This window comes from Canis lupus, chromosome X (genome assembly GCF_003254725.2).
Source record: "Canis lupus dingo isolate Sandy chromosome X, ASM325472v2, whole genome shotgun sequence".
Lineage (NCBI taxonomy): Eukaryota > Metazoa > Chordata > Mammalia > Carnivora > Canidae > Canis > Canis lupus.
Window position 1 is genome coordinate 122915593 of NC_064281.1, and position 26077 is coordinate 122941669.

Sequence of the window (26077 nt, forward strand, 5' to 3'; positions counted from 1 at the left end):
GGAGCGTCTCGCTGTGACAGGTGCGTCGTAGCTCCACAGAGCTACTTGGAAGGCCCAGGGCAGGGCGGCCGCCCCGGTCCCCGCCGCACCTGGCGGCACCCCGCGAGCAGGCTCCGCGCCGCCCCGCCTCGCGCCTCCCAGGCCCCGGGGCGGCCGCTCCCGCAGCAGGTGGCCGGGCCGCGCCTCCGGCGCCGGCGGGGCGGGGCGTGTGCGCGGCGGCGCCAGCGCGCGGGGCCGAGGGGGTGTGGCGGGGCGCGCGGGCCGGGGGCGCGGGGGCGGGGCGGAGAGGCGCGGCCGCGGCCATTGTGCGGGGGGGCGGGGGCGGGGGCGGCGCGCCTCCGGGCCCCCCGCCCGCCCGCCGGCCTCCCCGGGCGCCCCCGCGCGGCGCGGTGGTACGGTCCGGGCTTAAAAGGCCCCGGCGGCCGCGGGCCTGCCCAGTGTGTGGGCGGCGGCGGGGGCGCGCGCGGGGCGCGGCGGCGGGGGCGCGCGCGCGGGGCCGCGGTGGGGCTCGGGGGCGCGTCCACGTGGCTGGCGGGCGGCCACCCGGAGCCGCGGCGGCGGAGGGACGGGCAGGTAGGTGGCCCCCGCGCCCCGCCGCCCGCGCGCGGCCAGGCGGCTCGGCGGCCCGGGGCTCGGCCTCGGGGTCGGGCCCTGCCCGTGGGGCGCCGCGGGCGCCGGCCTCGCCGGAGCTTCGTGCCCAGCGCCCCGAGGACGGCCGGTCCGAGCCCTGCTCCCGGCCCCATGGGGACCCTTTGTGGCCGAGGAGCGGCCCCTGCAAGGACTGCGGCGGCGCCTGCGCCCACTCGGCACTCGGGGCCCGGCCGGGGGTGCCCCTGCGCGGGCAGGGCTGCGGGCCGCGGCACGGAGGGCGCTGCGGACGGGCGCTGCAGCCGCCCCGGGCTCGGGCCGCCCCCTCGGGCTTCCGCTTACAGGTGGACGTTGGGCCGGGGGTGCGCAGCCTGCCCCTGCCCCCCCTCCCGGCCTGCGTGCGCCTCCATCCCTGCGGGGCGTGCAGGAGGTTGGGGTGCGATGCGGCCCCCTTGCCTTGCGCCCCCCTTCCTTCCCTGGCCGTGGCATCGGGGGTCCAGCATGCAGACCCGACAAAAGAGCCCCGAGAGACGAGCAGCGTGAACCGGACTCTGCGGCCTCGAGCAGGGCCTGTTCCTTGTTCTAGCAAAGGCGTCTCCCGGCTCCTGTCTCCCGGGCCTTGTCCCTTCGCTGCCCTGCGCCCTAGCCGGTACCTTGGGTGTCCCTGGGGGCTGGCGCGCAGACAGGGTAGCACGAGCCCTAACCCCGCCGGCCGCCCCCGCCGGCTCCGCTGCCTTTGCTGCCTGGAGCCGCCGGGAGCTGGGTGTGGCCTGGGGGTGCCGACCTGGCCGAGCTGGGCACCCCGCACACTGGCCCCGGCCCCGCCCCCAAGGCCTCGCCTACTTGGGGACCTCGCATGCTCCCCGGGGCGCCTGGTGCCCCCCACGCCGCCCCTCCCGCCGCTGCCCCTGGATTTGAGGGAGAGGCGCTCGGCTGCCGGGGCCATCTGGCTGGTGCGCCTGAGCAGAGGCTGACTTCTGTGTCTCGGCGCGTGGCTGTGGGGACAGGCACAGCTCGGCTTTGTGTGGCGGTGCGTAGGCCACACAGCAGGCCCCGGGACGGCCAGCTCACGGAGGCCCCGGGGCGGCGAGGGGGACGTGCTGGCGCTGGGGCCGCCCCGGACCCGCGTGCCTCACACCTCGGGCCTGGGTCTCCCGGTGGCAGTGCCACTCTGCAGTGGTGTCCCCCCTCCCACCCAACACACACACTCGTGATTGTTCACTCTCTGCCTTTCCCCTTCCCCCGACTTGGGCGTGGGGTGGCTCTGTGGCCCGGGGCGCGCCCACAGCGGCTCTGGTGTGTGGCCGGCCACCGTCGCCTCCGGGATGTGCTGTCTGGGGTCTCGTTCTGGGCGGGCCTCCCGCCTTGCCTTCCCCAGCGCCTGGCTCTGCTGCCCCCTTGGGTGTGGCCCGGCTGAGGGGAGGCCTCCTGGCTCCCTTCCAGCGGGGGCTGGGGGATGATTGATGGCCCGCAAGCCTGCCTGCGCCCGCGGCTCGCTCCTGCGCCCTGGCGGAGGCCCGTCCCGCCGGCCGCGGCCACCATCTGGGACTCTGGTCTGGGGGCGGACGCGTGCTGGGGGCCGCTGATTGGCACTTGCTTTCTGCCCCGACAGGCCGGTGCCCGGCGCAGCTGCCGGCCATGCCTGCTGCCTGCCTCCTCCTGCTGGTGCTCCCTGCCGTGGCGGGGGCCGTGGGCAGCAGCAGGCCCTTCCCTGCCTTCTTGGTGACAGACACTACGCTCACCCACCTGGCCGTGCACCGGGTCACCGGGGAGGTGTTCGTGGGTGCAGTGAACCGCGTCTTCAAGCTGGCCCCCAACCTGACCGAGCTGCGGGCCCACGTCACGGGGCCCGTGGAGGACAATGCCCGCTGTTACCCGCCCCCCAGCATGCGCGTGTGTGCCCACCGCCTGGCACCCGTGGACAACGTGAACAAGCTGCTGCTCATTGACTACGCGGCCCGCCGCCTGGTGGCCTGCGGCAGCATCTGGCAGGGCATCTGCCAGTTCCTGCGCCTCGATGACCTCTTCAAGCTGGGGGAGCCTCACCACCGCAAGGAACACTACCTGTCAGGGGCTCAGGAGCCGGACTCCATGGCCGGCGTCATTGTGGAGCAGGGCCAGGGGCCCAGCAAGCTGTTCGTGGGCACGGCCGTGGACGGCAAGTCGGAGTACTTCCCCACCCTCAGCTCCCGCAAGCTCATCAGCGACGAGGACAGCGCCGACATGTTCAGTCTGGTGGGTGAGCCCGCGCCCCCGCACTCCCGGCCCCGCCGTCGGCGCCTCGGCAAGAGCCCCGGTCCGAGAGGGGGGCGGCTGCGGGGCACGGGCACGGCCAGGGTGTAGGATGGGGCCGCGCACCCTCTGTGGCCTTCCTGGCCCGGGCTCCCGCGACCGTCTGGGTGGGGGGGGTCGCACGGGGAGCCCCGGGCAGCGGGGGCCGTGTTGTGGGAGCAGGGCTGGAGTGGGGTCGTGGGGGCCGCGAGGCCAGGCTTTGGGAGCCCATGCTCTCGTCACCCTGCTCCCCAGGTGTACCAGGACGAGTTTGTCTCCTCGCAGATCAAGATCCCCTCGGACACGCTGTCCTTGTACCCCGCCTTCGACATCTACTACATCTACGGCTTTGTGAGCGCCTCCTTCGTGTACTTCCTGACGCTGCAGCTGGACACGCAGCAGACGCTGCTGGACACGGCGGGCGAGAAGTTCTTCACGTCCAAGATCGTGCGCATGTGCGCTGGGGACTCGGAGTTCTACTCTTACGTCGAGTTCCCCATCGGCTGCTCCTGGCGGGGCGTGGAATACCGCCTGGTGCAGAGTGCCCACCTGGCCAAGCCCGGCGTGCTGCTGGCCCAGGACCTGGGGGTGCCGCCCGACGAGGACGTCCTCTTCACCGTCTTCTCTCAGGGCCAGAAGAACCGGGCCAGCCCGCCGCGGCAGACCATCCTCTGCCTCTTTACCCTCAGCAACATCAACGCGCACATCCGGCGCCGCATCCAGTCCTGCTACCGCGGGGAAGGCACGCTGGCCCTGCCCTGGCTGCTGAACAAGGAGCTGCCCTGCATCAATACTGTGAGCGCGCCCTCGCCCCTGGCCGCGGCCCAGCCTGGGTGCTGTGCGGCCTCCCCCGCCTGGCCGCGGCCCGAGCGCCCCGCGCCCCGGAGCTCCGGGCCTCGCTGGTCCTTCCTTCCCTGGCCTGCCTTCTCTCTGTTCGCGGCCTACCCTGGCCCCTCCTGTGCGCGGCCGGGCCGGGCCGGTGGCTCCGGCTCCCGCTCCCAGACAGCCCCGTCTTGCAGGCCTCGGAACTGGGCCTGGGGCTGCCTGCCGCCTCCCCCTCCCCTCCCCGCTCCTGCTCCTCAGCCCCTGCCTTCCCGTGAGGTCCCAGGGCGAGCAGTTGGTCTGGCTGCCGGGAAGCCAGTTCCGCATCCCGCTTCCTTCCAGAATATGGGGTCTCGTGGCCTCGGTCCTGCTGGTGCCCCGAAGCTCTGACTCTCACTCTATGCCTCCTATTTCACCAGCCCATGCAGATAAATGGAAACTTCTGCGGGCTGGTGTTGAACCAGCCCCTGGGTGGCCTGCATGTGATCGAGGGGCTGCCCCTGCTGGCCGACAGCAGTGACGGCATGGCCAGCGTGGCTGCCTACACCTACCGCCAGCACTCCGTGGTCTTCATCGGCACTCGCAACGGCAGCCTGAAGAAGGTAGGCCGGGGGCTCGGGCAGGATCGTGCACTGCGAGGCCCTGAAGGGGACACGGGCCACGGGGGAAGGCGGACTTCCAGGCCGGGCCCTGGAGACCCGGCCACGCTGCACGGGCGGCTCCTCGGCCGTCCGCACTCACCAGCACCAGTGCCCGCCATGGCCTCAATTGCCGGCTGTGTGACAGCCCAGACCCGTCTCAGGGCGTTCCCATTAAGCGAGCAGGGCCCTGGCTGAGCCATCATTGCCGAGTCCTCAGTTGCATGAACGAGGAAGAAGTTTGGCTGCAACCCGCTGTGCGCTCTTGTCCCCTCGCGGACACTGGGGCCGCTTCCATTCCCGGGCAGAGGGTAGCGGGGAAGGGAGAGATGCACGGGAGCTCCAGTGTCCAGCTCTGAAGGGAAGGAGTCAGGACGGCCTCCACGTGCTCACCCGCCGGCTCACTGGGCAGCTATGGAGCTGCCCCCCTGAGGTCTGAGAACAGTGGGGGGCGGGGGCAGGTTTGTAAAGGGAGCTGCTGGGTTCTTGGGGGCCTGGTCTGCTCCCCTCTCGGGCCCTCGTTGGGAGGCATCGTTCCCAAACCACACGCTGCTCCCCCTCTACAGTGTGCCTCTCCGTGCTTTCAGCAAGCTCGCAGGGCCGGGCAGCCCTCACTGCTCTCTTGTTCCAGGACGGTGTCATCCCCCTAAAAAGCCCTCCTCCTGGAGCACTCACCCCTCTCTCCTCAGCGTAGCGACATTAATCTCCCCGTCTCTCTTTCTTGGGGGCCTCTTTGAGTGGCTGAGTCACCTTCAACAGCCTCCAGGGTGGCCTTTGGACCCTCCTTTCCCTGCCTGTGGGGGCCTGGGGTAGTGGGCAGGTCAGGTGCCGGGCCCCGCGGGGCCCGGCTTCAGTTTGGTCGAGCCTGGGAAGGCCCCGGCTTGATAAGAGGACTTCCTGGGTGCGTGCGGTGGCGCCCTGGCCTCAGGCTGGCGTCTCTCGCGGCCCAGGTCCGGGTTGATGGCTCCCAGTATGCCCACCTCTACGAGACGGTGCCTGTGGTGGATGGCAGCCCCATTCTCCGAGACCTGCTCTTTAGCCCTGACCACCGGCACATCTACCTCCTGAGTGAGAAGCAGGTGGGCCCGTGGCGGGCGGCGGCGGGCGGCAGGGTGGGGGCAGGGTGGGTACTGATGCACCTGTCCCCAGGTGAGCCAGCTCCCGGTGGAGACCTGCGAGCAGTACGCGAGCTGCGCAGCCTGCCTCGGCTCGGGGGACCCCCACTGCGGCTGGTGTGTGCTGCAGCACAGGTGAGGGTGGCGGCGGGGAACCGGTGGGAGGCTGGCTTTGGAGCAGCCCTGCTCTGGGGAGGAGCCAGCGAGGCCGGCTGTTGCTTGGGGGGGCACTGCCTGCCCCCGCCCACGTGCCCGTTCCTCCCAGTCGTGCCCTTGTGGCCTCGTCCGCCTTCCCCTTCTGCTTCATCCGACTAATGAGCAGAACCCGCGTCCCCAGTGACAGCCCTTGCACTCCGGGGGATGAGGCCAAAGCGCGCCGTTGCCTGGCACTACGGGCTGGGCCAGGTGTCCCCTCTTCCCTCCAGAGCGCCAGCGCGCCCCTGGCCAGGGCCCTCCGGGGCAGCTGCCTAGCCGGCTCCGGCCCGATCCCACACAGGTGCTGCCGCCAAGGGGCTTGTCCGGGCGCCTCCGCCCCCCACGGCTTTGCCGAGGAGCTGAGCAAGTGTGTCCAGGTGCGGGTCCGGCCCAACAACGTTTCGGTGACATCCCCCGGGGTGCAGGTGAGTGGCGTGGTGGGCGAGCTGTGGCGGGGCGCGGCGGGGCGCGGGGGCGCCTCCTGCCCTGACTCGTGTGCCTCCCCCAGCTGACGCTGGCCATGCGCAACGTGCCAGACCTCAGCGCCGGTGTGAGATGTGCTTTTGAGGAGGCGACGCCGAGCGAGGCCGTCCTGCTGCCCTCCGGGGAGCTGCAGTGCCCCTCGCCGTCCCCGCAGGAGCTCCGGGCGCTCACCCGGGGGCACGGTCAGTGGGCTGGGGCTCTCCGGGCTGGGGGCGCCTCCGGTCCCCGGCTTGCTCACCGCCGCCCCTGGGCTCGCCGCAGGGGCCACGCGCACCGTGCGGCTGCAGCTGCTCTCCAGGGAGACTGGCGTGAAGTTCGCCGGCGTGGACTTTGTCCTCTACAACTGCAGCGCGCTCCAGTCGTGAGTCGTGGCCTTTCCCCACCCTGTCCCCACGTCGCTCTGTCCCTGTCCCTTGCTGCGTCCTCGTGCGGGCCTCGGTAGGAGAGAGACTTCTCTGTGACTCGTGAAGCCTCTCCCCCGCAGGTGCATGTCCTGCGTTGGCAGCCCTTACCCCTGCCACTGGTGTAAGTACCGCCACGTGTGTACCAGCCACCCCCACGAGTGCTCCTTCCAGGAGGGCAGGGTCCACAGCCCTGAGGTGAGGCGGGTGCCGGGCGCGAGGGGGCTGGGCTCCGCGGGGGCTGCCCGCTGGCTTTTCTGCCTTTCATCTCACTGGTTCCTTGGAGCCCCTTGAACCCGGGGCCGGCCCCGCTGGGTCCAGATGGCGGCGGCGGGCGTGCGGCTGACGGGCGCGTTCTCCCCTCAGGGCTGCCCTGAGATCCTGCCCAGCGGGGACCTCCTGATCCCGGTGGGCGTCATGCAGCCCCTCACCCTGCGGGCCAAGAACCTGCCGCAGCCCCAGTCGGGCCAGAAGAACTACGAGTGCGTGGTCCGGGTGCAGGGGCGCCAGCAGCGGGTGCCCGCCGTGCGCTTCAACAGCAGCAGCGTGCAGTGCCAGAACGCCTCGGTGCGGCCCGGGCCGGGCTGGGGGCGCTGGGGCGGGCGGGGGCTCCGGGGCGCCCCGCTCTCCCGCCGGGTGTCGGCGCGCCTTCTCGGGGTCACGCGGTCCCTCTCTCCCAGTACTCCTATGAGGGCGACGAGTACGGTGACACCGAGCTGGACTTCTCTGTGGTCTGGGACGGGGACTTCCCCATCGACAAGCCTGCCACCTTCCGAGGTAGGGGGCGGGATGGTCCTGGGCCGCAGTTGGCATGAGCTGGGGCGGGGAAGGTGGGAGGGGAGACCCTTCGTCGGGGTCCCAGCGCCCCCGGCTGCCTGCAGCTGCCCCCCCACCAGCTGCGCCCTCTGCCCGCAGCTCTCCTGTATAAGTGCTGGGCGCAGAGGCCCAGCTGCGGCCTCTGCCTCAAGGCCGACCCTCGCTTCAACTGCGGCTGGTGCGTCTCGGAGCACAGGTGCCAGCTGCGGGCCCACTGCCCGGCGCCCAAGACCAACTGGATGCACCCGAGCCAGAAGGGCACCCGCTGCAGCCACCCCCGCATCGCCCAGGTCGGCCGCCCTCGCCCCCGGTCTGTCTGCCGGGCGCCCGCGACTCTGGCCTCACCCTCTCGCCTCTCCTGCTCTGCAGATCCACCCGCTCATGGGCCCCAAGGAGGGAGGCACGCGGGTCACCATCGTGGGCGAGAACCTGGGCCTCAGCTACCGCGAGGTGGGCCTGCGGGTGGCAGGTGTGCGCTGCAACTCCATCCCCTCTGAGTACGTCAGCGCCGAAAGGTGAGTGCGGCCGTGTGGGTGCCTGGGCCCCGGGCCGCCCGCGCCCTCACCGTCTCCGATCCACCCCTAGGATCGTGTGTGAGATGGAGGAGTCGCTGGTGCCCAGCCCGCCGCCAGGGCCTGCGGAGCTCTGTGTGGGCGACTGTTCCGCTGACTTCCGGACGCAGTCCGAGCAGCTCTACAGCTTTGTGGTGCGTGGGCTGCCTGCCCTTTCCGCTGCCATCCCTTCTGACCCCCCACCCCCATCGGGCTGCCTCCTCCCTCCCCTCAGGGCTGCTTCTCCCACAGACCCCAGCATTTGACCGTGTGAGTCCCAGTCGGGGCCCGGCGTCCGGGGGCACACGGCTCACGATCTCCGGGAGCTCTCTGGATGCCGGCAGCAGGGTCACGGTGACTGTGAGAGATGGCGAGTGCCAGTTTGTGAGGTGGGCAGGGCCCCGTCAGCCCCGGCCTGGGCATTGGGCAGGAGGCCCCGAGGACGGGACGGGTCGTGGGCCCGGGCCGCCTGCCCTGAACGCCCCACTTGCCCACATAGGAGAGACGCGGAGGCAATCGTGTGTATCTCGCCCGTGTCCACCCTGGGCCCCAGCCAGGCCCCCATCACCCTGGCCATCGACCGCGCCAACATTTCCAGCCCCGGAGTCCTCTACACCTACACCCAGGACCCCACTGTCACTCGCCTTGAGCCTACCTGGAGCATAATCAAGTAAGACCCTAGGAGAGACGGGGAGCCTGGCCAGCATCGGTGGGCGTCAGGGACTGTGGCCCTGAGCTCCTGTCCTGGGGCCTTGCCTGGTGACCAGGGCCTTGGGCGCTGAGTTACATATCCGGTGAGCCCGAGCCCTCATCGCCAGAGGGGACAGAGTCTTCCCAACAACACAGCCCCTGGCGTTCACCTCGTACCCTAAGTGGAGGGGCCCTGGGCTCCCCAGCAGCCTTGATAACCCTCCAGAGCCATCTTGGGGGCAGTTGCAGGGGGCAGGGGGACATAGTTGGGGAGGGGGCCTCAGGCTCCCCTCCCCAACTGCCCCCAGTGGAAGCACTGCCATCACTGTGAGTGGGACCCACCTGCTGACAGTCCAGGAGCCCCGGGTCCGGGCCAAGTACCGGGGCATCGAGACCACCAACGTGAGTACCAGTGGCCCACACCCTGCCCTGCCCACCCCCCGCCCCGCCCCTGCCCCCTGTGCCCTCACGTGCCAGGCTGCTTGCCCTCGTTCCCGCAGACGTGCCAGGTGATCAACGACACTGCCATGCTCTGTAAAGCCCCCGGCATCTTCCTGGGGCGGCCCCAGCCCCAGGCCCAGGGTGAACACCCAGACGAGTTTGGCTTCCTGCTGGATCACGTGCAGACGGCCCGCTCCCTGAACCGGTCCTCCTTTACCTACTACCCTGACCCCAGCTTTGAGCCACTCGGGCCCTCTGGTGTCCTGGATGTCAAGCCTGGCTCCCACGTAGTGTTGAAGGTACGAGTGGGGCACAGAGACCGGGAGAGGCAGGGGGGTGGGCGCCCCCGGCTGACCGTGTCCCCCACCCGCAGGGCAAGAATCTGATCCCCGCGGCAGCTGGCAGTTCCCGCCTCAACTACACGGTGCTGATCGGGGGCCAGCCCTGCGTGCTCACCGTCTCCGACACACAGCTCCTGTGCGACTCACCGAGCCAGACAGGCCGGCAGCCTGTCATGGTGAGTGGGGTGGGGAGGCCGCGGGGAGGGCACGGGGGCCAGGAGGGGAGCAAGGGTGCGTGGGGAGGGCCCGGGGGCCAGGGAGGCCGGCAGGAGTACGGCGGGGTGGGCCCAGGGGTCCAGGGAGGCCGGCAGGGGCACGCGGGGAGGGCCTGGGGCCCGGGGAGGCCTGCAGGGGCGCGCGGGGAGGGCCCAGGGGTCCGGGGAGGCCGGCAGGAGCACGGCGGGGTGGGCCCAGGGGTCCAGGGAGGCCGGCAGGGGCACGCGGGGAGGGCCCGGGGCCCGGGGAGGCCGGCAGGAGCACAGCGGGGTGGGCCCAGGGGTCCAGGGAGGCCTGCAGGGGCGCGGGGAGGGCCCAGGGGTCCGGGGAGGCCGGCAGGAGCACGGCAGGGTGGGCCCAGGGGTCCAGGGAGGCCAGCAGGGGCGCGCGGGGAGGCCAGCAGGGGCGCGTGGGGAGGGCCCGGGGCCCGGGGAGGCCTGCAGGGGCATGCGGGGTGGGCCCAGGGGTCCGGGGAGGCCGGCAGGGGCGCGCGGGGAGGGCATAGGGGCCGGGGAGGCCGGCAGGGGCGCGCGGGGAGGGCCCGGGGCCCGGGGAGGCGGGCTCACGGCGAGCGCGGCGTGCAGGTGCTGGTCGGCGGCCTGGAGTTCTGGCTGGGAACCCTGCACATCACGGCGGACCGGGCGCTGACCCTGCCGGCCACGGTGGGCCTGGCGGCGGGCGGTGGCCTCCTGCTGCTGGCCATCACCGCCGTGCTGGTGGCCTATAAGCGGAAGACGCAGGATGCCGACCGCACGCTCAAGCGGCTTCAGCTCCAGATGGACAACCTGGAGTCCCGCGTGGCTCTGGAATGCAAGGAAGGTGCCTGGCACGGGGGAGGGTGCAGGGCGGGGGGCCCGGGGCCCCGTCCTGCTCTGCTCACTCTCCCTCCTTGGCCCTCCACAGCCTTTGCTGAGCTGCAGACGGATATCCACGAGCTGACGAGCCACATGGACGGGGTGCAGATCCCTTTCCTGGACTACCGGACGTACGCCGTGCGCGTGCTCTTCCCGGGCATTGAGGCCCATCCGGTGCTTAAGGAGCTGGATGTGAGTCCCTGCCCTGCCCTGCCCGCCCCGTCCCCCGTCCCCCGGGGCCGGCCCGCTGTCTGAGACCCGCCGTCCCTCCCAGACGCCCCCCAACGTCGAGAAGGCTCTGCGCCTCTTCGGGCAGCTGCTGCACAGCCGCGCCTTCGTGCTCACCTTCATTCACACGCTGGAGGCCCAGAGCAGCTTCTCCATGCGGGACCGCGGCACCGTGGCCTCGCTCACCATGGTGGTCCTGCAGAGTCGCCTCGATTACGCCACCGGGCTGCTCAAGCAGCTGCTGGCCGACCTCATAGAGAAAAACCTGCAGAGCAAGAACCACCCGAAGTTGCTGCTGCGCAGGTACTGCGAGGCCCGGCCCCGCCCCCCGCCGCCCCCACCCCTGCCAGAGCACATCCCACCCGGGCCCCTGCTCTGCCCGCCGGCCCAGTGCCCTTTCTGCCCTAGGACCGAGTCGGTGGCCGAGAAGATGCTTACCAACTGGTTCACGTTCCTGCTGCACAAGTTTCTGAAGGTACATTGGGGTTGGCGGGTAGAGGGTCAGAGGGGGTGGGGGGAAGCCGCAAGCTGTGTGCCCGACCCCAACCCCACCCCGACCCCCACCCATGCCGCAGGAGTGCGCCGGGGAGCCGCTTTTCCTGCTCTACTGCGCCATCAAGCAACAGATGGAGAAGGGCCCCATCGACGCCATCACGGGCGAGGCCCGCTACTCCCTGAGCGAGGATAAGCTCATTCGGCAGCAGATCGACTATAAGACGCTGGTGAGTGGGGGGCCAGGCGGGCAGGGCTCCAGGCACGGGGGGGGGGGGGGGGGGAGGGAAGCTCCGCCCGGGCCCCAGCCTATGCTCCCCTCCCGCTCAGACCCTGCACTGCGTGTTCCCGGAGGGCGAGAGCAGCGCGCAGGTCCCAGTGAAGGTGCTCAACTGTGACAGCATCACCCAAGCCAAAGATAAGCTGCTGGACGCTGTGTACAAGGGCCTCCCGTACTCCCAGCGCCCCAAAGCCGAGGACATGGACCTAGGTGACCTGCCCTTGCCTCCTGGTCCCCACCCTGCAGCCATATGACATTGTCGGGCCTTCACACCCCCACTCGGGCTCTGTCCTGTGAGGGGAGCGGGTCCAGGGACCGGGGACCCTGAGCTGCACCTCAAGGGCTGTCTGTGGCCTGCAGAGTGGCGTCAGGGTCGCATGGCCCGCATCATCCTGCAGGACGAAGATGTCACCACCAAGATCGAGTGTGACTGGAAGAGGGTCAACTCGTTGGCCCACTACCAGGTGAGGGGCTGGGGGCCTTCCTCCACTTGGGAGCCAGGGCCCTGCCCTGAGGACAGAGGAGCTGGGGCCCCGCTCCTCCCTCATCTTGCCCCTGCATTCACGGTCCCTCCTCGGGGACCCTCGGGTGCCTCCCCACGTGTGCACCCCTGGACGTTGGCTCAGGCTCCTAGGCCTCTCAGCCTCCCGCACTGCTTCCCTCTGTCTCTGGGGCTTGCAGGTGACAGACGGCTCCTTGGTGGCGCTGGTGCCCAAACAGGTGTCCGCCTATAACATGGCCAACTCCTTCACCTTTACACGCTCGCTCAGCCGCTACGGTACGTGCCTTTGGTGTGGCTGCCTTTGCCAGGCCCGTGCCCTTCGAGGCCGCGTCACCTGTCATGGGGAGCCCCCTCTCCGAACGGCGGGCTGGCGCCTGGGGGTGCTCGCAGAGTGTAGAGGCGGGGAGGGAGGGCCAGTGGGAGCGGGCAGGTCCCCCTCGGCCTGCTGGGCTCCTGGAGCAGAGTGGGGCACGAGCTGAGGTCGTGGCCGCCGGGACCCCACTGGCCTGAGCGGCGCGCTGTTCCCCGCCCCAGAGAGCTTGCTGCGCACGGCCAGCAGCCCCGACAGCCTCCGTTCTCGGGCACCCATGATCACGCCCGACCAGGAAACGGGCACCAAGCTGTGGCACCTGGTGAAGAACCACGACCACGCCGACCACCGCGAGGGGGACCGTGGCAGCAAGATGGTCTCGGAGATCTACCTGACACGGCTGCTGGCCACCAAGGTGTGGGCCCGCCCTGGGCCGCCCTGGCCTTGGCCCCGCGGATGGCCCGGCCCGGGGGGAGGCCACGGTCGGTCAGACCCAGCGGGCGGCTCTGAGGGCCTTGGGAACTCCCGGCCGGGCTTGAGGCGGTCCCTGCAGGGGAGCCCTGCGTCCCCCGTGCGCTGCGGGGACGTGCCCACCGGGCGCCCTCACGGCCTGCGCTCTTGCTGAGCCCCCGCAGGGCACGCTGCAGAAGTTTGTGGATGACCTCTTTGAGACGGTGTTCAGCACGGCGCACCGCGGCTCGGCCCTGCCCCTGGCCATCAAGTACATGTTCGACTTCCTGGACGAGCAGGCCGACCAGCGGCAGATCAGTGACCCCGACGTGCGCCACACCTGGAAGAGCAACTGGTACTGCCCGGTGCTGGGCCGCTGCTGGGGGACGGGTGGCGGGAGGAGACCAGTGCTTTGGCGGCACTCGGGGACCGCGGGGGTAGGGCGGCTGACGGGGGCTGGAGTGGGCGTCCGGGCGGGAGGGGACGTGCGTCAGTGTTGGCACAGGCGGAGAGGAGTGAGCGTGACGCCGAACGTGGGCTCCGTGGGGCACGTGGGACGCTGGTAGCGGGGCCAGCACGGGGCAGAGGTGCTGTGGCGGCTGTGGCGGAGGGGGAGTGCAGCGACGCAGAAGGCTGGAGCTCCGGCGGACGCTGAAACACAAGCCCGCTGACGTCAGTGGGTCACCCTGGCTGCCCGTGGGCAAGACGTGCCCGGGCCAGCCAGGAAGCCGAGAAGGGAGCGGTGACGGGAGGGCGCGTCGGGGGCTTCTTCCTCTGTGCAGCCTGCCCCTGCGCTTCTGGGTGAACGTGATCAAGAACCCGCAGTTCGTGTTCGACATCCACAAGAGCAGCATCACAGACGCCTGCCTGTCTGTGGTGGCCCAGACGTTCATGGACTCGTGCTCCACGTCGGAGCACCGCCTGGGCAAGGACTCGCCATCCAACAAGCTGCTCTACGCCAAGGACATCCCCAACTACAAGAGCTGGGTGGAGAGGTGCGCCCTGCCCTGCGGCCCCGGCCGGGTGGGGGAGCGGGGCCAGGCCGCCCGGGGAACCCGCTCCGCACCCCCTTCCCCGGGCTGGGTCCGCTTGAGGAGACAGGCCCAGGACTGGCCTGGCAGCCAGGGCAGGGGCCTGGGCACACCTGCCTCTGTGACGCCTCAGGGTTCCGGCAGGTACTACCGGGACATCGCGAAGATGGCATCCATCAGCGACCAGGACATGGACGCCTACCTGGTGGAGCAGTCCCGTCTCCACGCCAGTGACTTCAACATCCTAAGCGCGCTCAGCGAACTCTACTTCTACGTCACCAAGTACCGCCAGGAGGTGCGTGCCGGGCCCACAGGCCCTGACGACACAGTTGGTGGCAAAGGCGGGGCCTTTGGTGGGCTCAGCGAGGGTGAAGGGCGCTGCAGGGTGCTGGAGGCGATGGGGGGACACGCAGCCCACCTTGTAGATTGCTCCCGACGCCTCGCCCAACCGGCCCCCGGCTTTCCAGGGATGCTGGGGTTTGAGGGGCCTAGGCGACAAGCCGCTGGGCAGGGAACGGAGCTGTGGTTGGTGGAAGTGCAGGTGCGGGGGACGGATGGGCTGCCGGGTGCGCTGGGGCGGGGCGGGGGGAGGCCGCAGGGTCGGCGGGCCGAGCCCTAGAGGGCCCCCGGGCGTGTGGCGCACACGTGTGCACTGGAGGATGCCTCCTTACCGGAAGCGAGGACCTGCGAGCCCGGCCCGGCCCTGGCAGCCCCGAGCACCCCCAGCTCCCCTCGGGCCGAGAGCAGGGGCAGAGGGAGAAAGCCCCACGCAGCCGGCGCCGGGGACACTCGGCAGGGGGCGGCGGAGCGGGCGGGGGGGGGGGGGGAACCCCGAGAGGGCGGGGGGCCTCCTGGCACGGGAATGAGCCCCCCTGTCCCCCCGAGGGAGGCGGTCAGGAAGCCGGGGCGCGGGGCGGCGCGGGGGCCACTGACGGTCGAGCGCCAGGAGGCCCGGAGCAGGGGCTGCGCCCGGCACAGGAGAGGTCGGGGTGCGGGCCGGAGGGCCGTGGGGGGAGCACACGCGGGGCGCGGGGCGGGAAGGGCTGGGGCCGGGGCGGCGGCGCCCCGCTCGGGGAAGGCCGGGGCCCTCGCCAGCCCGGCTCGCGGCCCCCCCGCAGGTCCTGGCGGCGCTGGACCGGGACGCCGCCTGTCGGAAGCAGAAGCTGCGCCAGAAGCTCGAGCAGATCATCGGGCTGGCGTCGGGCAACGGCTGACGGGGCGGCCCCGGCGACGGAGGGGGCGGCCGGCCCGGCCCGCGGTCCTGGGCGGCCCTGGAGCGGGGCGGCGCCGGCCAACAGCCCCCGGGGACGCGCGGGCCCCTTCCTGAGTGCCTTCCTTCGGGCCCTGCGTGGGGCAGGGGGACGGGACCCAGCCCTGAGCCCCGCGGCAGCAATACCCCCCCCCGCCCCGCGTCTGCCCGCCCCCCCGCTATTTATACCCCAGCCACCTATTTATTTAATTTATGTCCCCCCCGGCCATCTGCGGGCGGCACCGCGGCCTCCCCTGGGTCGGCGGCAGCCTCCCGGCTCCTCCCGAGTGCTCCCCGCTCCCCCTCCTCCTCCTATGGGCCCAATGGGTGGGGGGTGGGGACCTGGCTGGGGGAGCAGCCCTTCGGGTGGGGGTGCGGGGCAGGGTGTGCCCGGGGCCCCCCGCAGCCGGGCCGCAGCGTCCCCTCCATGCCCTGGGGGGGCACCGCGTTCTGAGCACCTGCGGCTCGGGGGACTGGCAGGGGGGCCTGAGCGGGTCTGGGGGCCTGGGTGCGCCCTCCCCTCCCCGGCCCCCCTGCCCGCACCCTCAGCCGCCCTGTGGGGGGGGGCCCAAGGCCGAGAGGGGCCGTGCCTTAGGCCTTGGCTCTCCCTCGGAGGAGGAGGAGGAGTCGGGCCCCGTGTCCTGGGCCGCAAACCGGTCCCCTCCTCGTCTCTGGCATGAACTTTTGCGTTGTTGCTGTTCGCGGATTGTTCTCCGAATTAAACGTCGGGAACGTGGAGTCGGGGTGTGGCCTCATGCTGGGGGCAGGTTGGGGGAGGAGGTGTCTTGGGGCCAGGTGCGGGAGTTGGGGGGCGTCGGCCTCTGCACGAACAGGAGGCAGGGTCAGGGGGTGCAGGGTCCAGGATCCGGGGAGGGCGGCCGTGGCCACCTGTGGTCAGCAAAGCCCTGGGGGCTCCCCCTGCCAGCCCCCCAACCCCATCAGCACCCACACCCACCGGCCCGGTCCCCCTGGGCCTAGCGCCCCTCGGCTGGGGTGCGGGGTTGTGTCCCCGCTGCTGCCCCACCTGCCCTCATCCACCCTCTTCTCCGCGCAGCAGGTCTGGGGACCTGAGAGGACATTCGGGGGGACCTCGTTGGGCTCCGTGCCCGGCTCCTCACTGTCCTTGGGGCACCCACATCTCCCCGGGGGGGCTGGGCGGTGTCTCCGTTGGGCCGCACCTGCCTGCTTCCTGCCCACAGGCCTGCTAACGTCAGGGGGTGGCGGTGAGCCAGGCGGACCGGGGCAGAGAGTTCCCACAGCAAAGAGCCCTGAGGGGGCCTGGGCCTGGCCTGTGGCAGACGGGGGAGGAGGCCAGTGTGGCCGGGTCACAGGGACCAGGTGGAAGGAGGGGGAGGAGGCCGGAGTGGGCGGGTCACAGGGACCAGGTGGGAGGACGGGAGGAGGCCAGAGTGGCCGGGTCACAGGGACCAGGTGGGAGGACGGGGAGGAGGCCAGAGAAGATGTGGGGGGCGAGGGAGGGTCACATCCAACCGCGTAGGCCACCGGAAGGGCCAGGTGCTGCTCTCAGAGGGACAGGGGAGCCCAGGGAGGGTTTGGAGTGCAGAGGTCAGGGGCCTGACCGGTGTCGCGCCCCCAGCAGCTTCCGCAGCCCCACGGGGGACCCAGGCAACGGGCTGTGGTGGTGGCAGTTCCAAAACTGTGCATTTGCCAAAACTACTAGACTTGGACACCTAAAAGGGGGGAGGTTTACAGGATGGAAATTGAACCTCACTGAGCCGGACTTCAAACACAAACGAGAGAGGTGAAGAGAAAGCTGCTTGACCCAGAGTAAGGATTGAAGCCCAGACCAAGGGCAGTGGTCGGATGGCCGCTCCGCAGGCAGGTGGCCTGGGGGGGAAGTACGTGGGAAGAGACCGCGGAGGCTAAGGAAGATGGTTTTAGAACATTCGCATTGTGAGATCACAGAAACTAAGCCAATGAATGACTAATCGAAGCAATTTTTATCCTTGGGGGGAAAGAAACCCCAAGTGAATAGGAGAGAACCATTTTGGGAGAAGGAAGAGGGGAGGTGAAGTGGGCGGTGGGATAAAAGTGAAATTCTCATCTCTCAAAAAAGTCATAAAAATGATTTTTAAGGGGTGCCTGGGGGGCTCATTCTGTTGAACATCTGACTCTTGGTTTCGGCTCAGACTGTGATGTCAGGGTCCTGGAATCGAGGCCCACATCGGGCTCTGTGCTGTGCAGAGTCTGTTGGAGGGTCTCTCTCTCCCCTTGCCCCTACACTTTGTTCTTTCTTCCTCTAAAATTAATAACATCTTTTAAAAAGTGATTCTTAAAAAGAAAGCAAGGGAACAAAAGAAACTCTTGCTGAAGCCACTTCAACTGCTGCCTGCTGTCAGGGGACGGTCTTCATTGTCATTACCATCACGACAACCGCCCCCCCAAGCACCTCTGTCTCTCCAGCCTGCAACAGGAGCAGTCTCCTTGGTCCTCAATGACAGACTCTCTGTTCTGTCATATGACCGAACAGGGAATGGATTGACCCTGCCACTTCCTCGAAAGAATCCCCCAAACCAGACACAATAGATGATGCCTGTGAAGAAACCGGGTGTCACGCACAAAGGACAATGGAAGGACTCAGCCCTGCAATTGCCCCAGCTCGGTGTCTGGAGAGGGAGTTTCCCGGTGGAACCCAGCGGACACCCCCAGTTTAGGAGATGGAACTGAAACTCCGAGGCCCAGAGTTGGCAGGGCGGAGGGCCCGGGGAGCGGTGCAGGGAGAGAAGCCTCGAGTGAGCAGCCAGCCTCAGCACAAGTGCGTGAGGAATCTACCCAGGGTGGGGGTGAGGACCATCTAGACGAATGAAAGGGAACTTTGTCCAGTGCTCAAGCAGGACAGTGACCAGTATCTGGCCCCACCACCAAGAGGGCAAACCTCACAATTCGGGAGGCATCAGGCAGGCCACCTACAAGGGTGTTGCCTCAGCAAGGTGTGGGGGAGAAAGGCTTCCCACATTGAGCCGTTCTGGGCCCATCCCATGCAAGAAATCTTCAAGGACTCAAAAGGATCAAACCGTTCCCAGTAATTTAACAACATCGCAGAATAAAGCTCACAAACCTATCTAGGAAGACAAAGGTATCCGACCGCCAAAGAAAATCCTGCCTGGCATCCAACCTAAAATTACCAGGCATGCAGACAACCAGGGAAATCCACCCTACAAGCAGGAGACAAATTCTTCACTAAAAGGCACCCAGACTGGAGGGCACGTGGGTGGCTCACTGGTTGGGCATCTGCCTTCGGCTCAGGGTGTGACCCTGGGGTCCCGGGATCGAGTCCCACGTCGGGCTCCCTGCATGGAGCCTGCTTCTCCCTCTGCCCGGGTCTCTGCCTCTCCGTGTGTCTCTCATGAATAAATAATCTTTAAAAAATAAAAAAGGTACACATATTGGAAAGGAAGAAGTAAAATTGCCTTTATTGTGAGGAAACATGGTCACCTACGGAGAAAATCCCACAACATCCACCGAAGAGCTGCCAGGCATCCTGGGCTTGGTAAGTCTGCAGGACACAGTATTTTAGAGGGAGCACATTCCTTCCACCAAAAAGCTCCAACAGTTGTCACAGCAGGCTTCTTCACTCGGCTAAGCCCAGTCAGCCACAAAACTCTGATTTTACTGTTTCTGAGTTGTTTGCTCTTTTCATGCAGACTATGTATTTTAGATAATTTTAGAAATATTTTACATATTTGACAGAACATGCACACAAGCAAGGAGAAGGGGCAGAGGGAGAGGGAGAAGTGGACTCCTCTGAGCAGGGAGCCTGAGACATGGGGCTTGACCCCAGGACCGAGATCATGATCTGAGCCGAAGGCAGATGCTTAACCGACTGAGCTACCCAGGCGCCCCTATTTATTTTTAAAGATTTTTATTTATTTGAGGGAGAGGGAGGAGTCCGATGCCAGATCCATCACAGGACCTGGAGATCATGACCTGAGCCAAAGGCAGTTAACCCACTGAGCCATCTAGGTGCCCCTCATGCAAACTAATTTTTTAAAAAAAATTGGCCAAAGGGCTAGTGGTGACAGGTGTAGGAAAACCAGCATTCTGGTGAAGGTACATTTTCTGGAGAGTAACTTTGCTCTCTTTTTAAAAATATTTTATTTTTTATTTATTTTAGAGAGAGTGGGAGAGTGCAGGAGCCGAGGGAGGGGGCCAAGCACACTCCATGCTGAGCATGTAGCCTGGTGCGAGGCTGGATCCCAGGACTCTGAGATCATGACCTGAACCGAAATCAAGAGTTCAACACAACTGACTAAGCCACCGAGGTGCTGCTAATTTTGCACTCGAGTGAAAGTTTTAAAAAATAGTGGGGTGCCTGGTTGGCTCAGTCAGCTAAGCATGACTCTTGATTTGGCAGCGTTGTGGGGCGGAGGCCAAGCTGCACTCCATACTCAGCAGGGAGTTGGTTTGACATTCTATCTCAACATCTGCACCCCCCCACGTGCTGTCAAATAAATAAATCTTTTTTAAGATCTTATTTATTCATGAGAGACGCAGAGAGAGGCAGAGACACAGGCAGAGGGAGGAGCAGGCCCCATGCAGGGAGCTGATGTGGGACCTGATCCTGGGTCTTCAGGGTCATGACCTCAGCTGAAGGCAAACGCCCAACCAGTGAGCCACCCAGGCATCCCTGAAATAAATAAATCTTTAAGAAATAGTAAATAGGGATCCCTGGGTGGCGCAGCGGTTTGGCGCCTGCCTTTGGCCCAGGGCGCGATCCTGGAGACCCGGAATCGAATCCCACATCGGGCTCCTGGTGCATGGAGCCCGCTTCTCCCTCTGCCTGTGTCTCTGCCTCTCTCTCTCTCTCTCTGTGACTATCATAAATAAATAAAAAAATTAAAAAAAAAAAAAAAAAAAAAAAGAAATAGTAAATATTTAAGCAAATAATTCTATTAACCTATCTTAAGGAAGCGTCATTCATGCCAAGACTCACACGCAAGAGTTGCACTGAGTCCTTACTCTAATCTGGCAAAAAGTCGAAGAGAACGTAAACGTTCAGTCAAGATAGTGCATGTTTCACGCACCCATTCAAGGTTTTCAAAGAGTTTTTACTGCGAAGTTTACGTTGGACGGAGACTCTCCGGGGACACGCACACAGTACACGCCGCGTATTCCTGTGGGCGTGGGTATAGCGCCAGGGGTAAAACCAAGGGCGCGTCCCAACAGGTCGGCAGCCGCCGATACTCAAGGACACAGCCCACGGGCTGCCGTTTCCCCGAAACGGTCTTTTTAAAGAGATTTACTTATTTGCGAGGGTCCGCGCCTGAGCGGAGAAGCCGAGACGCGGAGCTCCCGCTAAGGGGCGCCGGACCCCGGGACCCCGAGACGGGGACCCCGGGCCCAGGCAGCCGCTTCACCCACGGAGCCAGGCCCGCCCCGCCCCAGCTGCGTCCCGTCACCTTCGGCTCCGGGGTGTCCGCCTCCCAGGGGCTCCTCCGAACCCTGAGGTCAAAGGGAGGTGTACCCGGAGGCGGGGCCGCGGCCCAAGGGACACTGCGCGGATCTTAGCAAACATCACATTTATTTTGTGCAGTCACAAACACTGGGGCGCCCAACGAAACAAAGGGACCCCGCGGGCCGCGGGGGCGGGACGAACAGAAGGGGGGGCTGCTCTGGCAATGGCTGCCCCAGGAAAGGGCAGCAGGTGAGGCCCCTGCCCCGGCCCCGGCCCCTCGCGGGCTCAGCGGGTGGCCGGAGGCCCGAAGCGCTGCATGGTCCGCATCACCAGGGAAAGCTGGTCCAGAAAACTGATGATGGAGATTCGGAGGAGACGGGGGTTCGTAGCTCTCCAGCGGCTGGAAGCGCAGCGGACACGGCCTGTGGGACCTGGAGGCGCCGCCCCCCGCGCCCGGACACCCCCCGGGCGCCCCCGGCCCAGGCCCGCACCGCAGCCCGGTCCCCGGAAGAAGGCGGCACCCAGGCGGGGTATCCGCGAGTCCAGCGGCGCGCCCGTCCTGGGGACCCGTCCTGGGGACCCGCAGCCCGCTGCCCCTTCCCACACTTACACCGCCAGGACGCTGCCCCTCACGGTGAGCTGCTTCTCGACGGCCCCTCCGTGGGGCTCGGCGTCGGGGGCCAGGGACCCGCAGGCGATCTCTGCCTCCACGGCCGACGGGAAAGGCACGCAGAGGGCACTGGGGGCATCAGTCAAGGGACCTCCGGCACGACCTGGCGCCCCGGACCCTGCTCGGCCGCGACCCCTGCCCTGGGCCACCCCGCCCCCTCCTGCCCCTCCCCCCGCCACGCGATCGCCCCCCCCCACTTTCCCTCCTCCCCTCCCCCCACCCCTGCAGCCACCTCGTGGGCGTCCCGCTCGCAGCTCGGCCCCCCGCGCGGCCCCCCTGCGCTCCCACGTGCTGGGCTGGCTCCCTCCACCGCAGCCCCGACCCGGCCGCCCCGTCCGCCGCTCAGGCACCGCCCCCCCGTCCGCCCCTCAGGCACCGCCGCCCCCCGTCCGCCGCCCCCGGCCCGCTCGGGCAGGATACAACACGTAGGTGGGGCCGCCCGTCCTTCCAGCCGTGGCGGCGGCGTCTCCGCCGGGCCTAGGGGCGTGCCGGGGCCGCGTGACAGGCGGGGCTCTGCCGAGGGCAGCAGCAGTCGCCTCGCCCGCCCCGCCGGGAGAGCCGGGGCCGTCCGCGCCATCGTCCGCGCCTTCCACGCCGCCTCCCGCGCCTGCGTCTGCCGCCTGCATGGCCGCCGCGCCCCGCCTCCGACTCCGCCCCGAGCGCCGCGCCGCGCCGCCTGCCCGCCCTCCACGCCGCCGGCGACGGACTGAGGAGGCTCCCGGGCCCCGCCCCCGGCCCCGCCCCCGGCCCCGCCCCGCGCCTGCGCACACCGGCCCGAGGGGCTGCGGGCGCGTGGCCGTTTCCCGCCAAACCGAGGCAGCGGGGGCGGCGGGGTCGCCGCGCTCCCTCCCGCAGCCCCGCCGCTCGCCGCTCGCCGCGGCCCCGGGGCGCCTGCCCTCCCCGCGGGGCTCGGGGCCCGTTGCCCCCCCGACCCCGTCCCCGTCCCCGTCCCTTCCTGGGGTGCAGTGCCCCCGGAAAAGCGCTGTGCAGGGGGCTGGCAGGTGCCCCCCTGAGCGGTCGGAGGCCTTCTGGGGCTCCCCCCCCCCCCGGAGGCCCACGGTGACCTGCCAGCACGTTCAGGGCTCTGGGGTTTCTACGGACGCTCTACCCCCGACGGGGGCCCGAACCTCAGCGCCCCCAGGCCAAGGGTCACATGCGCCCCCCCCCCCCGCCAGCTGCCTGCGCACCCCTGCCCGGCAAAACGGCTGTGTAAAGGGACACGAAACGGCCCTGGCGGAGTGTTGCGTCCGTTTTCTGTGTTCCTCCTTGGGGAATCCGGACGGGGGACACGCAACGGACCTGTATCATCCTGCTGGATGGCCCCCCCACACAGCCTGGACGGCCACCGCTTCACCCCTCTCCATTGCAAGCCCCGAGTGGAAGCCACGATCTTTCCCTCAGTTCCTTCAACAGCTTCCTGACTGCTTTTCTACTATTTTTGCTCCTCTACAGCCTATTTTCTACGCAACAGAATTGCCTCTTAATTTTTTTAAAAGATTTTATTTATTTATTCATAGAGACAGAGAGAAAGAGAAGGGCAGAGACCCAGGCAGACGGAGAAGCAGGCCCCACGCAGGGAGCCCGACGTGGGACTCGATCCCGGGTCTCCAGGATCACACCCTGGGCTGCAGGTGGCGCTAAACCGCTGAGCCCCCGGGGCTGCCCTGCCTCTTAATTTTTGATATAAGTCACAGCACATTGCGTTCTTGTTTAACATCCTAAAATGATGTCCCATTACTCTTGGAATCACATCAAAACTCCTTGATGTCATTTAGAAAATCTCTCTGGGGGGCTGCCTGTGTGGCTCAGTTGGTTAAATGGTTTCAGCTCAGGTCATGATCTCAGAGTGGTGGGATCCAGCCCGGCGGAGGGCTCCACGCTCAGCAGAGAGTCGGCTTGCCATTCTGATTCTCTCTCCCCCTCCCCCGCCCCACCCCCTCTCAAAAACGAATCAGTAAATCTCCAAAAAACCCCAACTCTGTGTGACCTGAGTTCCCAGCTTGTCCATCCTCTACCCTCAGCTGTCTGCTCCCACATTTTCTATACCCCGTGTGGCCTTTTCTTTGCTCCTGACCAAGGGTGGCCTACCCCTCCCTCTTTGCATTTTGTCTTCTATTTGGAGGACTCTGTCCACAAACTTTCCCATAGCTGGCTCCTCCTTGTCATTAGGATCTTGACTCCAGTGTCGCCTTCAAGCAGACTCCCTGATGAGCAGGGAGCCCGACATAGGGCTAGATCCCAGGACCCTGGGATCACAACCCGAGCTGAAGGCAGACCTTAACTGACCAAGCCACCTAGGTGCCCCAATTCAGGTGACTTTTTAAAACATTTTTTTTTAAATTTATGATAGTCACACACAGAGAGAGAGGCAGAGACACAGGCCGAGGGAGAAGCAGGCTCCATGCACTGGGAGCCCGACGTGGGACTCGATCCCGAGTCTCCAGGATCGCGCCCTGGGCCAAAGGCAGGCGCCAAACTGCTGCGCCACCCAGGGATCCCTCAGGTGACTTTTAACTCATCTTTCTGCTTGTATATCCCTTCAGGGGCTATATTCTAAGGCCAAAAGAAGGCCTTCTGGGTCACCAATCTAATATATTATCCCCCGGTACCATTCAGTACATTTGCCCATTTCACTCTACTGCATAGCATTCATCATAATCTGAAATGATAACCTTGTTTTCTTCTTTATCGTTCATATATCTCTCTGGTTCCTTTTTTTGTTGTTCTATGCAGTATCTTTTTTTAAAGATTATTTATTTTAGGGAGAGAGAGCCCAAGCAGAGGGAGGTGTGGACACAGAGAAGCTGACTCCCTGCTGAGCGGGGAACCCCCACCCCAACGTGGGGCTGGATGTCAAGACCCTGAGATCAGGATCCGAGTGGAAATCAACAGTATCAAGAGGCAGATGCTTAACTGACTGAGCCACCTCAGCGCCCCCATGAGTGCAATTTCTGTGGTAGGTGGTTTGTTGTTTGTTTAATGAAAGACAGTCCTAAGTAAACATAAGGCATCACTGTCTGGACCCAGCAATCCTACATATAGGCAGCTACTTCACAAATATGGAACAGCATATGCACAAAATCACTCACTGTAACACAATTAGTCCTAGAAAACTAATGGACAAAATATACATGCCCATCCGCAGGGAACTGGTGAAATCAACTATGGGGCATTCATACAATAGTCCTAGGCAGCAGTAAAAAAAAAAAAAAAAAGAAGGAAAATCCCTAATGAAAAATGAAATGATTTCCAGGATATATTGTTGTGTAAAAAAAAAAAAAAAGGCAAAGTGCAAAGGAAACAGACACACACTTATTAGAAACTTAAAAAAAGGAAAAAAGAAATTAAAAAAGGAAGGAGAAACCTGAAACTAATGCAAATAGTCACCTATAGGGGGTTAGGATAGGGTAGGATTTCTTGGATCACACCATTTTGTATAGTTTTGGTTTTGGACAGAAAGTACATTTGAAAGAGTTAAAAAAAATCAGGGATGTCTGGGTGGCTCAGTGGTTGAGCGTCTGCCTTCAGCTCAGGGTGTGACCCCTGGGTCCCGGGATTGAGTCCCACATCGGGCTCCCTGCATGGAGCCTGCTTCTCCCTCTGCCTGTGTCTCTGCCTCTCTGTGTGTGTCTTTCATGAATAAATAAATAAAATCTTATAAAAATCAAATGTGAAAATTGAATAAAACCAAAACCAAATGAAAACAAACAAAACAAAACAAATTAGCCTAACTGCATATTGAAATGATAATAAAACTACACAGAGAAAATAATTCAGGGATGCCTGGGTGGCTCAGCGGTTGAGCATCCGCCTTCAGATGAGGGTGGATTCATGAGAGACCTAGAGAGAGAGAGAGAGAGAGAGAGAGAGAGAGAGAGAGAGGCAGAGACACAGGCAGAGGGAGAAGCAGGCCCCACGCAGGGAGCCCGACGTGGGACTCGATCCCAGGACCCTGGGATCACAACCCGAGCTGAAGGCAGACCTTAACTGACCAAGCCACCAAGGTACCCCAATTCAGGTGACTTTTAACTCAGCTTTTTGCTTGTACATCCCTTCATGGGCTATATTCTAAGGACAAAAGAATTGACCTTATTCTTCATAGGTTTGCTGTTAGAAATGATGGTGATAAGGCTACAGCAAAGCTACTTGGGGTGTACTTCCAGGTAGACTATCTGGTGCATCAGATGAGAAATATATTGATGTTGTCAAGAACCAGAATTTTCACCATTGAAGGTGAGGAAGGATTGTGATATTGGGTTGGAATTGAGGATTGTGGTGTGAACTTCAAAAATATGTATTTCCTAGTTTTGTCTGGTAGAAGAGTCTAGAAGCAGCAACACTTCGGTAGCAATGAACACACCTTACACCCAAACCTTGGCTTCTCAGTACCATCCTCTAGTAAAAGGAACCAGAGTTTCTTGGAGAAATGGCTGATGGCAGAGCCGGGGCAGGAGAAAATACAAGATAAGCCCGGAGCACTTTGCAGTGCCAAAAAGTAACTTTCTTACTTTAAAAAAAAAATGTTTTTTTGGCTTAAAACCCAAAAGGATGAGGCATGGCAAAGGACACAGGAACCGGGATCCCTGGGTGGTGCAGTGGTTTGGTGCCTGCCTTTGGCCCAGGGCGCGATCCTGGAGACCCGGGATCGAATCCCACGTCGGGCTCCCGGTGCATGGAGCCTGCTTCTCCCTCTGCCTATGTCTCTGCCTCGCTCTCTCTCTCTCTGTGACTATCATAAAAAAAAAAAAAAAAGGGACACAGGAACCAAGTAGGAAGAACCACACCTAGAACAATGTGATCATCCGAAAGAATATTAGATCTTTCAAGGAGGAGTGTGACTGGGAAGGGGGCGCCAGGGAAGGTGCTGGAGTGCTGGCGATGCTCTATATTTTGATCCGGGTGGGACAGAAAATGGGTGTATTTACTTTAAATTCCATTGAGCTGTACACTCATGATTAATGCACTATAGTCCAATAAAATTGCCCCCCAAACCAATATTTTTAGATTCTAAGGTTTTTTTTAAAGAT

The 26077-nt window shown here is 65.2% G+C and overlaps 2 protein-coding genes across 3 annotated transcripts; one reads left to right on the forward strand and one right to left on the reverse strand.

Moving 5' to 3' along the window:
- Positions 1-504: 504 nt before the first annotated feature.
- Positions 505-15702, forward strand: PLXNA3 (plexin A3). Of its 2 annotated transcripts, XM_025460559.3 has the most exons (33): positions 505-573; positions 2201-2823; positions 3115-3654; positions 4101-4283; positions 5270-5398; positions 5469-5569; positions 5931-6054; positions 6138-6294; positions 6374-6473; positions 6597-6711; positions 6880-7080; positions 7194-7290; positions 7429-7619; positions 7699-7844; positions 7915-8035; positions 8133-8269; positions 8380-8550; positions 8879-8972; positions 9071-9310; positions 9385-9528; positions 10153-10387; positions 10472-10614; positions 10697-10953; positions 11059-11125; positions 11226-11372; positions 11473-11632; positions 11783-11886; positions 12104-12200; positions 12459-12649; positions 12870-13039; positions 13467-13679; positions 13860-14010; positions 14834-15702. In XM_025460559.3, exons 2-33 carry the CDS (start codon positions 2227-2229, stop codon positions 14927-14929), a joined length of 5619 nt encoding a protein of 1872 aa, XP_025316344.1. In that variant the 5' UTR covers positions 505-573; positions 2201-2226; the 3' UTR covers positions 14930-15702. The 2 variants fall into 2 exon arrangements, with proteins under 2 accessions (XP_025316344.1, XP_048963413.1); XM_049107456.1 differs by lacking the exons at positions 12459-12649; positions 12870-13039; positions 13467-13679; positions 13860-14010; positions 14834-15702 and having other exon boundaries at positions 11821-11886; positions 12104-12205.
- A 4785-nt stretch (positions 15703-20487) lies between these two features.
- Positions 20488-21741, reverse strand: LAGE3 (L antigen family member 3). Its single transcript, XM_025460964.3, has 3 exons — positions 21471-21741; positions 20991-21119; positions 20488-20780 (listed from the first exon to the last, which is right to left on the reverse strand). The coding sequence occupies exons 1-3, from the start codon at positions 21674-21676 to the stop codon at positions 20666-20668; spliced, it is 450 nt and encodes a 149-aa protein (XP_025316749.1). The 5' UTR covers positions 21677-21741; the 3' UTR covers positions 20488-20665.
- Between the last annotated feature and the right edge of the window lie 4336 nt (positions 21742-26077).